At 47.7% G+C, this 14,016-nt stretch overlaps 1 protein-coding gene across 1 annotated transcript in view; it reads right to left on the minus strand.

Annotated features, from left to right (window-relative positions):
• Nucleotides 1–14,016, minus strand: part of ATAD3A (ATPase family AAA domain containing 3A) — a 66,987-nt gene that overhangs the window by 41,609 nt on the left and 11,362 nt on the right. Inside the window, exons 6-7 of the mRNA XM_066606797.1 lie at nucleotides 13,307–13,472; nucleotides 13,150–13,219 (exon numbers count right to left, since the gene is read on the minus strand). Of these exons, the coding sequence (XP_066462894.1) occupies nucleotides 13,150–13,219; nucleotides 13,307–13,472 (236 nt within the window). The remainder of the gene's footprint in view (nucleotides 1–13,149; nucleotides 13,220–13,306; nucleotides 13,473–14,016) is intronic.

Raw genomic sequence — 14,016 nt, forward strand, 5'->3', positions numbered from 1 at the left:
AGTTCCACGTACAGATTCTTGTCAAAAACGCTAGAATTTGATACGTTTAAGGTGGAATTTGCCACGAAAAATTCCGTTGTGCGAACGTACCCTTATTTCATTGGGAAGGCGAGTCTTTAGTGAGGAGAGCCGACAGATGCTCTGTAAATGAGGAAATCTATACGCTTCTGCTGTCCATGCCAGCAATATCTAACGCGGCAGCCGAGGAGAAGTCATGGAGGGCGGAACAATCTAGGTGCCAAGGAAGAGTGCCAAGGCTGAAGAGAAGGAGCTTATTGAGCGCCTGCAGGAAGATGGCACGGACCTGCGGCGGCATGGAGGGCGGCTATGGTTACGAGATTACATTTACATCCCAACTATTTCTTTTTCTGCAAGGACAGAAGACAAATAGGCCACTTTCCGTATGACAGCGGCTCACCCTCTCTGCCGCAAAGCGCCAATCATCCTGCCCTCACCGGGAAAAATTAGACGCGAGGCGGAAACGGACAGCTCCTATTAAGGAAGAGTCAGCGCAGTAGGAAAAACGGACGCGTATGAGCGGCAATATTCTTCCGGGAACGGAGTGATGGGATCCGGTAATAGTAACCCATCTGAACAGTTTTTGCAATTCACGCTTCAAGAAGAGGAAACCAACGAGGGTCAATAATGGCGGACGACCATGCCACAAAACTCTACCGTCATTTATCAAACCTGTCTATTAGTAAAACTGTCTTTGTTGTCCATAGCAACCAATCAGCTTTCATTTTACCAAAGTACAAGAGAAGCTGCGCTGTGATTGGTTGCTATGGGCAACAAAAACAGTTTTACTACTAAATAAATTTTGATACATAGGGTCTTTTGTCTCATTTTAAAGCGAACCGGTCATCAACATTTAGGGTATTTAATCCAGAGTATTGGCAGATGGGGTTCACGAACGCTGTATAAATACCCTGCTCTTAAGCTGTAAATACCCCAAATAAAAAAAGTTTAATATCTTTTTGAACTTTTCCAGCTAAATGAGGAGAAAAGTGTCATCTCTGTAGGAGAGGAGTCATGGAGGACCCAAGTGCCTGCGCCGGCACGCCTCCCCCAACTTCAGCGACGGACCCTTTGCATATGGAAGTCTCCTGTATCGAACAATGAATTTTTTGTGTAGACATGGGTATATTTTACTGAACTTTTTCCACCCGCAGGGCATGTTCATTTGCACGCAGCAAAGAAGTTGTTAGTCGTTCATGACCCTAGTCGACCCTAAAGGCGAGCTCCCTCCATGTTTTTCGGTTTTGTGATATCCATGCCAGTATCAGTTTGGACAGTATCGGCCATCGTGTTCTTTGGCGGCCAGGTTTTCTTTTGCCACTGATCTGTCCAAGCATAGATTTTTCTAGCGACTCGGCTCGCATTATATGGCCAAAATACGTGAGCCTGAGCCAATCATCTTGCCCTCTAGCGATATATCTTATACGATTCAGGACTTCTGTTACTCTCACTGTCCAGGACATACGCAGCAGTTTTCGCTAGGACCACAACACAAACGCATCAATCCTCCTTCTATCAGCTTCCCTCGTAGTCCAGCTTTCACATTCATACATGGCAATGGGGAAACCGGTGGTTAGCACTAATCCTGCGTTTACTTGCTATACTGATATCCCTACTTTTCCAGATTTTGTCCATGTTTAGCGTCGCACTTCGCCCCAATGCTATCTTGCATTTTATCTCTGGTGTAGATTCTCCATCCTGGTCAATTTTCGAACCGAGGAAGATGAAGTCTCGCACGCATCCTATGGCTTCATTGTCAATTTTGACTTGAATTTGGCCATTTTTTGCAGTTGTCATAATTTTAGTCTTCGTTCATTTCAGGCCCATTTTTTCACTTTCAGTTTTAACCTTCCACATCAGCTGCTTCAGACCGGCTTCTGTTTTTGCAAGCAGAGTTGTGTCATCCATATAACGGAGATTGTTGATGTTTCTGCCACCTATTTTTACCCCGATTTCCAATTTGTCTAGGTCCATTTTCCGCATGATCACTTCTGCAAAGAGGTTAAACAAGAATGGGGAGAGGATTCTGCCCTGTCGGACGCCTTTACGATCCCAAACCAATCTGTGTCCCCATACTGAGCTCCCACAATGGCTTCTTTATTGGTATAAAGCAATTTTATTAGCTAGACTAGATGTGCCGATACGCCCAGCTCTTGTAGGGCCTGCCATAGCTTGTTATGGTCGATGCAGTCAAAGGCCTTGATATAGTCAATGAAGCACTTGTAGATATTTTTTTGGTATTCTCAAGCTTTTTCCATGGTCCATCACACGTTTGCAATACGGTTGCGGGTGCCGCATGTTCGCCGTAGTCCTGCCTGCTCATCAGAGAGTGCCGCTTCCACTACTGATCTCAGTCTTCCCTCTATAACGGTGAGAAGGATCTTGCTTGCATGCGGAATGAGGACTATTGTTCGGTAGTCGGAGCAATTTTGGGAGTCGCCTTTCTTTGGTAGAGGGATGAAGGCAGATCGTTTCCAGTCGTGTGGATGCCCATACTGCCTGGCACAGCGCTGTAATGGTTTTCTCTGGTACTGGCAGCAATAGCTCTACAGGTATGTTATCTATGCCTGGTGCTTTATCTTTGGCTAGTTGTTTCTTTGCCATAACCACTTCTGACTCCATAATGGAGGCTCCAAGTCCCCAGGCTCCACCTCACGCAATGGTCCGGGTATGTGGTTGCAGGCATATAGTTCCTCCCTCCATCTAGACGTTCCGCTTAAAATGGCCAATTAGTTCCAGATGCGTTTTTTCCCCAGTGGAATTACCCAGCGTATCGCGCATATCCTTGTGTATGGAGTCACAAATTTTAATTGTGACTCTAAGGCCGCCTGAACACCACTGGGTTTGAATTGTGCAATCCGCGATCGCTGTGGCACATTTATATAAATGATATTCTCACACGAGTTTTGTATGATGCGCACGAATACGAAATCCATTCTTTTGAATGGCTTTGTTCCTACGACCACAGCATGTTCTACTTTTGGGCATTTGCCTCGCCCATTATTCTCAATGGGACCTAGAAAGACATCGATGCCATGTGATGTTTCTCGTCATTTTAATCAAAACACGTGAAAACTGCACAAAGCGCAATTTCAGGTTGAGTTTCTCGGTCTGATACCGCGCTCGCCGTGTGAATGTAGCCTATGGGGGAAATCAGTAGTGCAAGGGAAAAAATTCTGATCACCGAGAAGGTAGCGGCCCACCAGCAGCGCCGGGCAGATTTACGGCAACGAAAAGTGAGAGAGTTTAAAATATATATATAGTGGAATACGTAATTCCATTAATTAAATTCGGATGGGAAGGGGTTGGGTGAAGGGAATTCAGCAAAAACACTGCGATGTTCACAAACCATCTGCTTTTAAGACAATCACATTTGAATAAAGATCTGGTTGGGCGTTCGTATCATAAATGTGTGAAACAAATGGAAATATCGTCCCCATATCACCATGGTAACCGAGGGCAGAATGTCCGCCATAGAATATTCATAAGGACTACATATTGATTATGGCTGAGCCTTTACTAAACGCATGTTAGTAGAGCTCCGCAGGAACTAGGAGGGCTGTACGTCACGCAGGCATGAATACGGTCCGGCTTGAAATGCGCGGGGCCCGGAGGCCGAACATATTTTAAACAACTCTGGTCTGATTCGGGTATATAGACATTATAGAGGGGTGTCTTTGTAATGTGCACAAGTGAACATGCCCTACGGGCTGAAAAAGTGCGAATAAATATGCCGACACGCACACAAAAAAGCTGTTAGGACCGGCGGCTCTCGGGGGTCTCCGTGTCCGCACCACCGGTCCTATCACCCGAACTGATCAGGTGCGCCACAGGGGAGCTCCGGTCTTGGTGACCTCCCCTGGCCGTCGTGGTCCCCGGACACTGGCTCCGGGCGCATGCTCCCGTGCTCAGGGGGCGGCGCCTGGGTAATCGAGTTGCTGGGGATGCGGCTGATGCCGTCCCCGTTGCCATGACATCCGGACTAGCATGATCTGCACTTGCTGCTGGATGTCTGGATCTCCGCACTCATTGCCTTATGTCTGGGTCTGGTTGCTGGCAGGGGCCTGCCCCAATCAGCTGCTGGGGCGGGAGTTCTGACAGCATTTAAACATGCCTGTTTCCTCCCAGCATTGCTAGGGTATGTTTGTCTCTAGGCTACACCCGCATATTTGGATTGTGCTCCCGGCTTTTGACCCTCGGACTTCGGACCCGACTTTGCTTTGCCTGACCCCTCTGTACCTCGCACCCTCCAGTTGCCGACTTGGACTGTCTGACTCTCCTCTTTGTTCGTTTGTTTCCAGTGTTTGTCTGTATCGGTCTCGGTGCCCCGCTTCCCTAGTGAGTGTAGGGACCGTCGCCCAGTTGTCGCCCTGGGGCTTAGCCCAGGGGGGCAAGTAGGTAGGGACAGGGAATCCCGGACCCCAGATCCCTGACAAAAGCAGAGCTCATAGCACAAAAACCATGCACTAAAATGTGTGCAATTGTACTTTTGCCCATTTGAAGTCGGCCTATGGGCAATAAACTTTTTTTTTTTTTTTTTTTAAAGTCCCCTTCTATAACAGTGTGGTGCTGGCCTACTTTTCCGCGGCCCACCCTGAACAATGTTTCCTGCAGTGACCATCACATGGAAAATTCCTAGCGATAACACAAAGGTCGGAGAAGAAGCCTCCGCGCTGACCTCCATGTAGTGGCCGGTGCTTAAAACTGCAGGCACGGCTCTCATTGAAATGAGCTGCAGGCAATACCCCCCTCCCTGCCTCTCCGGCCTGGGGTAGAGTTTTGTCCTGAAGCTGGAGGGTCAGTATAATTCAGTCTGTCAGTGCAAACCAGAAGTACACTAGTCAAAAAAATAAATAACTATTAAAAACGAGAGCAACTAAGCAGGACAGTGTAACCCCAAATCACTTAGGATTCGGGAATATCAATCTGTCCAGCTAGGGTGCCATTATTTGGCTGAGTCCTGCAGCGTAATTCCGCCCTGTGTGAAAGGTCTTAACAATTGATGGGGAGGGTCTGCCGTTTGGGATCCCCACCAATCAGGTGTTCACCACTAGAAGTCAATAGCACGGTCCGTATTGCGGTGGCCAAGGTTGGTACTGCAGGCACAGCTTGTACTGAATTCAATGAGAGCTGTGCCTGCAGTGCCAACCTGGGCCATTGCAATGTTAACCACACTATTTGCTTCCAGCGCTGTGGGCACCGACGGCGGGCGTGGGGATCAGCTGATTGGCATGGAAACCCGCCGATCAAGAGTAAAAACTCCTGGACAAGTGTTCCCTTAATTTTTAGGGGCAGTGTATGTTGCAGCTTTAGCTGGGACTGTAAGGGCGTGGTCACACAAGCATATTTGCGTAGCTTATTACTTGCACACTTTTTGCACGTTTAATCTATAGTAAATAGAATTTATAGACCACGATGTCCATTAATCCATACATTTCCAGGAGGATTAACAGAAGGAACGAGGGAGGGGAGGTTACTGGCAGCAATATACAGGCATCGATGTAAATACGTACGAGCACTACAAATCCCCGGAAACAGACCAAAATGCAATGGGAATTCGAAACATGAAATGGTTAACAGGCACCGCCAACCGTTTAGCCTAAAACCTGCACTTTAGGCATCTTGGAGGTGTCGATCAATTATTGCTGCCTCTTCCGGAACCGGAGGTTAAATGAGGCCCCTTCCGCGCCTCGCTCAAAACTAAATGACTTCAGACTTTGTTAAGACTCATTAAAGGGGTTGTCTCGCGCCGAAACGTTTTTTTTTTTCCATAGGCGCAGGACAACCCCAATGGATGTGTTAAAAAAAAAACATATTACTTACCCGAATCCCCGCTCTGCGACGTCTTCCTTCTTCCTACTTCTTCCTTCACCAAGATGGCCGCCGGGATCTTCACCCACGATGCACCGCGGGTCCTTTCCCATGGTGCACCGTGGGCTCTGTGCGGTCCATTGCCGATTCCAGCCTCCTGATTGGCTGGAATCGGCACACGTGACGGGGCAGAGCTACGATGACCAGCGTTCCGTCACGAGCGGCCCCATTTAGAAGGGAGAAGACCGGACTGCGCAAGCGCGTCTAAAAACGCCAGGAGAAAGCGAAATTAGACGGATCCATGGCGACGTGGACGCCAGCAATGGAGCAGGTAAGTGAATAACTTCTGTATGGCTCATAATTAATGCACGATGTATATTACAAAGTGCATTAATATGGCCATACGGAAGTGTATAACCCCACCTGCTTTCGCGGGACAACCCCTTTAATGCAGAGATGAAAGACCGCAGGTAACGCAATTCTCTTCATTAGCCACGGCTCAGTAGCCCCTGCGGTCCCGTCTATAGCCGGCCCCGCCCGGGGCCAGACCCATACAACGCTCACGGGCAGACGACAATGTTCTATCATTACACAGTGTAACGTCGGGACGTTCGCTACCGAATACCACGCAAAGTCGCTGGCTGACGGCTCGCAGCGCAAGGAGCAATCCGTAAAAACGCAGACGGGGTCATCTATCACTACTGTTGCATGTATGACATGGAAGATGATCTAAAAAGTCGCTCCTCCCCGGTACAAATGTCAGGAAACCGGTAGGGGTCTATCTGATACCCGGGAGTAGATGGTCACAATTCTCTGATACTTCTTCCAACATCTTGCGCCTCGGTTTAAACCTGACTACATTCCAGTTGCCTTGGGGCATCCCTGGTAAAACATTTATACCGTGGGGCACCCCTACCAAAAAGGGGGTGTGGCCTATTGCAACATACTGCGATTTTACCTCTGTATCGGGCACCAGGCAGCCTCTAATGAGTGCAGCGCCACAGTCCGCATCAGCTGACCAGCAGCGCTGCACCGACTACAAATCGCCTGGAGGAGAAGGTTCTGAGAGCGCGAAGACTTCAGAAGAGGCGGATTCCACAGCGGAAATGGCAATCAAAATTGATGTGCTGCAGAACTAAATTCCGGAAAAGTTATTTTCCGCACGGGTTTTGTGTGGAATTATTTCCACAATGGTGGACGAAATTTTTAAAACATCATTCACTTTGCTGCTACAGTAAATGTCGCAGAATTTAGGGTGAGGGTCTGCATAGAAATTCCACCCTGTGTGGAGCCAACTTAGAGGGGTTCTACAGGCAGCGCTCACTGGGATACACCAGGGGTTGGATTGGACGTGCTGCTCTGACCCCTGTGTAGGAGCTGCGCCGACACTCATTGAAATCGATGGGACCCCCCGCCTGCAATTACAAGCACAGCTTCCACTGATTTTAATAAGCGTTGCACCTGCAATTACAAGCACTGGCCACTACACAGGGGTTGGAGCAGCGCTTCCGCTCCGGCCCTGGTGGACCCCAACGTGCACTGCCTGGAGAACTGTCAGCTGAGCGAATCCCAGCCTGGGAACTGTGGCTCCTTTGGTGGGAATCACTGGTGTAAGCTTATAGGTTTGTACTGCAGACTTCTCCCGCCTGCCGTTTCTAAGGCAGGAGGAAGCTGCCCGACAGCCATATTAGTTGTAATGGGGAAAATTTCTCATCACTTCAATAGTCTTTCCTCCAACTTGCTTCCTTACTGTACTAGGCGGTTTTGTTGCTAAAACACCAGACACTTTTTAGGGATTTTCCCCATGTGGTGGTTTTACTGCTTTATTTTATTTTTCTTCAGCCCCCAAAATTATTTTTGATGCATTTTTTGTTTTTTTTCCCTATAGGGCTATTTCTTTTTTCATTTACTTTTTTTGTGTAGCAGCGGCTGTAGGAGCCCCAGTTACAGGGGAAAACACCCTAGTGTGACAGTAGTCACTGACAGAGCTGATCTGGCTCTGCCTAGACCCTGCAGCTCTGCCGTTGCAGTGGGCACCCGGTGGTCATGTGATTACCAAAAGAAATACTTCCACTTTCTCTGTTAAACTACATAGCTCTCATTGAACACCATGTGGTCTGTAAAGGAGAAGGCAGAAGCGGTTAAAACGGTTTCTCCCTTCCCCTCCAGGTCCTCTGCTGTGACTAACAGCCGAGGACCCGATCTGCTACTGCTTGAATCCTGTGCCGTATTCCTAGTATTGGCTGGGATTAAAGCCCAGGACCAAGCGCTGTAAATGTATTGGGCTTCATCCTTACGGGGTTAAATCTGTTCCAAGGAGGGGAATTTATTACGTCACGCCTTCTGGTACAAGTCCGTGCTGCACCTCCATAAGTGTGATGCCATGGTTGGCCTTCTCCATAAATCAGCCCTATGAAGTCTGGCGCAGGAAGCACCTGTGCGCTGGCATCACGACGACTAATTATCTCCATTCGCTTCAATCAAAAGAATTTCCACTTGGATCGCTGGCACGAGAATTACATTTTGCTTTGTGGAGTGGTTTCTTTTTTCGGCTCATTCGGGGGGCTGCGGAGGAGCGGAGCTTTCATCCCGCATCTGACATCTGTGCCTGCATTAGGAAACAGACAATTACGTGCTCATCAAATCCAACTTCACGTCCGCTTCGCTTTGGAAGGTTCTCCATTAACAGAATGAGCTGCAGGGGAACTGCGGGGAATTAAAACGCACACTGAGCGTTCCGAGTCCGGGCGTATTGGCGATCGAGGTCTACATTGTATGGTGGAGACTTAGAAGCAAAAACCAGCATGCGAACCGCCATGTTGGTACGTTGGCAGACGCTCGGTACGGGCGGGCCAGCCGGGTCATATTCTTCACCTTAAGAGAACTTTCGCTTGTGTATTAGGGAATTGTATTACGAGCCAATGCTTAAAATAGGTGTCATGGCGGTAAGAGGGGAGATCAGCTTTGGGGCACACTTGTTCAGCTAATGCCTCAGCTTGACGGTTGAAGGGGTCGTCTCACGAAGACCACCACTCTGCATAGGAATGGATTTAATTGGCGGCCACATAATATCGCACGTCAGCCACGTGCGGCATCTGTAGGACGGGCTTTTCGTACTTCTGGAAGTTAGAGAAGTTGTCCAGACCCTTTTAAAAGGGAACTGGTCACCGGTTTGTAGGACTTTACGCTAATAAGGCCTCATGCACACGGCAGGCGTGAATTCTGCACGCGGATTTCTGCAGCGGAAGACGATTACGGATGCAATTTTTTTCAGCGCAGAAAAAAATAAATCACGAGCCCAAATTGACTGCCTCCCCCCTCCCCCCTCCTCCCTGCTTGCTCCCCAGGTATCTGCCTACAAAACCACAATGCATCTGCAATTGAATTGCAGATACATTGCGGATTGCTCGCTTTCACAAAGATCAATGGAGCCCATCCGCACGGAATACGTGTCAAAATGGAGCACGCATGCAAATTCTTTTCCGCGTGCGGCGTCTGCAAATCAAATTCATAGGCGTTAATTAAAATGCGGACAACCCAAGTTTTCCTATGGGCGGCTTGAACCGCGCGGGTGTCCCGCAATTAACCCAACCCCCCCACCCGTGAACATTGGGCCTAACAGTTCTGCATTAGTGACGTTGCACTGATTACTGCATTGGTCTTCTTATCAAGGCTGATGAAGTCATACCTGCATGATCCACGTTTTAAAAATTCTCACGCCGTATGCAAATACAGCCGAGTGGTCGGGCTGGACCGTCTCCCCTAGCTTCATTTTTTCCCAACACGACCCCCTTTCAAGCCCCCGTATGCATGGATGACATAATTAGCGTCACTCTGAAATCTTGTTCTCCATGTGCCGTCGCTCCTCGCGCATGCGCAGATAAGCTGTCCATGTCTAGGCAGATTCGAGTAGCTCACCTGTGAATGCACGGAGAGGTGCGGCGCAAGCGTGGATGCAAGCGGTGCACAGGGGGCTGGAGAGGTGGGCCAAGTTGGAAAAAAAAAAATTTAAAAAAAATGCAGCTAAGGAAGCCGGCCCGCCCACCGGCCCACTCGGCTGCATTTTCATAGTTTTTAAACCAACGATTATGCAGGTATGACTTAGTCAATATTGATAACAAGACCAGTGTCGTAATCAGTGCAACTTCACTAATGTAGCGCTGTTATTCGTTTAATGTCCTGAAAACTGGTGACAGGTTCCCTTTAAAGGGTTGTGCAGTGCCACCCTGAGTGGAATTTTACGTGGTCCCCCCCTCCCTCCCCCCATCAAAAGAAAAAAAAAAAAAAGTCTGCCATTATTCTATTAATGCAAAAAGTAGCAAGGTAATAGAATACCCACAACAAAACTAAATGTATAACCTAGATACAGCCCTATAGCCAAGCTTATAAAGACTACAACAGGAACCAACTTCAGTACATTGATACAGTACCAGAACCAAGCTACGTATATAAGTACAGCACCAGAGCCATGGTCTGAACTTAAATAAAGCAGTCAAATCAAGCTCCTGACATAGATAGAAGACCAGAACTAAAGTCATAAACAGCAGGAACCAACCTTAATCAATAGACAGCGCCAGAACCAAGCTCATCGCAAATACAGTAGCAGAACTAAGCCACTGTGTTTTGAGCAGTGCCGATGGGCTGATGGCATGTAGCCAAGGGTTAAAACCATTTATCACCCATGTGTATGATCACATGGCCACGCCGGTCAAAGTCTATAAGACCGCCGAGTATAACGATCAATGATTTTAGTCAGTCCCATAGAGATTGGATGGAGCAGCAGGCTGCGTGAGTGACCCCCGCTACACTGAAACTCAGGAACGCCTAGTGATCGGCGGGGGTCCTGGGGATTATACATCTATTACCCATCCTGCACTTGGGTGATGAATGCTGCTCATTGGATTACCCTCTTTAGTACCACGTACTTCTGAGCAATTATTTTGGAAGGGGACCCCATAAAAATGGACACATGCAACACGACAATGTCCAAGTCACCGGACATGTACTGTACATGGATATAAATGGTCATTTAGATACACAGCGTCTATACAACAGATGAATAAGGCCGGCACATTGACAGGAAGAGTTGTCATAGGAATACAATAGTGGAGAAGCTGTAAAGCTGCAGGACCTCTAAATTCCAGACCCGATTGTTCAAAAACGTAAGCTACTAAGCTGGCTTCCCTACACAGACTGCTGGAGAATAAGTCATATTTGGGTAAAATAACGCCCCCCCCCCCACCAGAATAAAAGCCCCCCCGCGTGTAAATGTGAGGTGAAATATACAAAAACCTTACGACTAACCTGAGATCCTGTGTAATTAAAACTATCACCCATATACATTGGCGCAAATGCCGCAAGCAAAGCCAATCAGGTTCCTCCTGTATTTCCCAACCTGCATTGGAAGAGCTGAAATCTGATTGGTTACTACAAGCAACAGCCGCACTTTATAAAAATCATATGAAATAATCCTAAACTTGTGACATTTCAGCCCAAAATAAAGTATATATATATATATATATATATATATATATATATATATATATATATATATATTATATGAATAGGAGATATCTCCCGTTCTGTACCAACGCCCGGATTGAGCGTGCCGGTGGGGTGTTATCAAAGGAGAGCTCTGCATTGCACTACAGACACATTCAGCTCAGCAACACAGATATCCGCCATGTTTACCAGCAAATCCCAAACTGCAGAAAGCCGCTACCTGCGGATAAGAAGCTTCAGCTCTGCGGTGCCATCTTCTGGTAGAAACCTGAAACTGCGCCGCACTCACAAAGCGTAAAATCAGCCCCCTGGTCCAATAAGATTACTGAAGTCTAAGCAGATTGAATTTTCCTTGTGTAAGAAAATTAAGACCTTCCCTCGTCGTTAACCAGGGCGATCACCGATAAAGGAAACATCCAGACGGAGCAAAACGGGTGCACAACGGGGGGAGGGGGGGGAGGGTTAATCAATACGACCGTAACGCAACGTTAGGAGGACGTGCGAGTTGTGCTAAATTTGCCACAACTCACTAGGCAGGTTCGGGTCCTTAAACACGCATAATCACCTGAAAGGCGTCCCAACAATTATTGCTCCTGTGCTTTCACACAGAAGCGATCATCATTCAGTGAATGGGGGCGGAGCGCGCCGGAGATCGCTGCTGCCAACCGCCGCCAGTCACAGTAAACAGGCATAGATGGAAGATTGCCTGTTTACACAGGCCAATCGTCTTGATTTTTATGCCTGCAGAAACTAAATGACGAACTAGAATGAATGAATTATCATTCAGTCACAGCAGAGTTTGCTCTGAATGATTATCGTTTCGTTTCACACAATGCAGTGAGAATCATTCCAAATGAAAAAGACCCCCAAGCCACTTTCTAGGAAGTTTGCAAAACTTCTGAATTAGGGCCAAGAAGTGCATAAAACACAAACTTGGTGCATTCTGCTCAGGGCCCACTCGCACCTGCATTAGGGCTCTGTCCATTCTGTTTTTGTAGCAGAAAAAACGGAATTAAACGTTTCCCGTTTTTTTGGTTGCTACCGATCCATTAAGTAACCCCCCCTTTTTTTTTTTTTTTTTTTAAGAACGGACGAAGTTGTAGCTGCAGCTATTCTATACACAGCAGAATAAGAGTAAACAAAGCATCACCCCCCCCTCTTTTTCTACCCTATTGAAATCAATGGGAAAAAAAACCTGGATATCCTTTTTTTCTGCTCTAAAAATGGAACAGAGACACTGAAAGCCGAAATGCAGGTAAGAACAAGCCCTTAGTGCAGAGGTCCCCAACTCCAGTCCTCAGGGACCACCAACAGGTCATGTTTTCAGGAGATCCTGCAGTAAGAACACCTGTGGCAATATCTGAGGACCGACAATAATTACATCACCTGTGCAATACTGGGGAAATCCTGAAAACAAGACCTGTTGGCGGTCCCTGAGGACTGGAGTTGGGGAACACTGCCTTAGTGGATCTTAAAAATCTTAGATTTAACAGGATTAGTATTTATTTTAAAAGCCCCCTTGGTACACATTTACTAGTCATTGTACACCAACACTTACTTCCTGCCGTACTGACCCGCAGAAAAAAAAAATAAAAAAATGTATGGTGTCATTTCTGCTGCAGTGTGTACACTGTAAAAACAGGATCCCCACAAAGAGGGAGGAATTGTGTCCCCCCCCCCATTTTTTCAGTACGCGATATGGTACATTAAACAAAACCCCTGAGAAATACGACTCATCCCGCCAAGAACGAGCCCAGTGTTATGGGACTCCCGGGATTCTAGGTTGGGGTGGAGGGTCCCTTTAACTGTAATACTCACAGCAGCCGTCACTTTATCCCAGTCTGATACGAAGGCCCGGAATCCTTCTCCGAACACGGTCCCCGCCGTCCTGCAGGAAGACACATGATCTTATGGATACGGATAAGGGGGACATAAAATAGCATCACCATCTACAATGAGAATCCCCTTCACGTACTTGATGGACTCTAGAACAGTTTGTCGATGTTCGGCAGCTTTCAGGCGGATCTGCTCCCGGATGATGTCGGCATTCTCCCGCTCCACCTTGGCTCGCGCCCGCGCCTCTGCCTCTATCCGCAGCATTTCATTCTTATGCCGCAACTCCATCTCATGCTCGATCGTGGCTGCAGAGACACAACAAAGCGCGTTACAGGCGAGCGATACAGCCAACTTATAATACTACTGGGCAAGAGTCGTTACTGCGTTCTTCACCAGGGGGATCATCATTGAGGACCGGTAATACCGGGTGTTCTGGTATACTGCCCAGCAAACACCTGGACCTATTAAAATGGGTTATTCCAAGATGGACAGGGCGTAAGTGTCTAATCCCATGTCCAACTTTTGGAACCCCACTGACTATGACAATGGGGTTTCCGTGTCCACCTGTATGAGTAGAGTGGTGATCCAGCATGCCCACCCTTGCTCTATTCATCTGTACAGGACTGTCCAAAGGAGCCGAGTACAGTACCTGGTCATCCATAGAGATGAATGCGTGGCAGTGCACATGCTCAACCGCCACTCCATTCATATAGGAGGCAAAAACAGAACCCTTGTTATTGCGATCAGTGGGGGGTCCCAGCAGTCGGACCACCAGACATTTTTTCCCCCACCCTGGGAAATTTGACCATGTTAAAATCTTGGGATAACCTCTTCCCACCCCAGGACTAA

This window comes from Eleutherodactylus coqui, chromosome 6 (genome assembly GCF_035609145.1).
Source record: "Eleutherodactylus coqui strain aEleCoq1 chromosome 6, aEleCoq1.hap1, whole genome shotgun sequence".
NCBI lineage: Eukaryota > Metazoa > Chordata > Amphibia > Anura > Eleutherodactylidae > Eleutherodactylus > Eleutherodactylus coqui.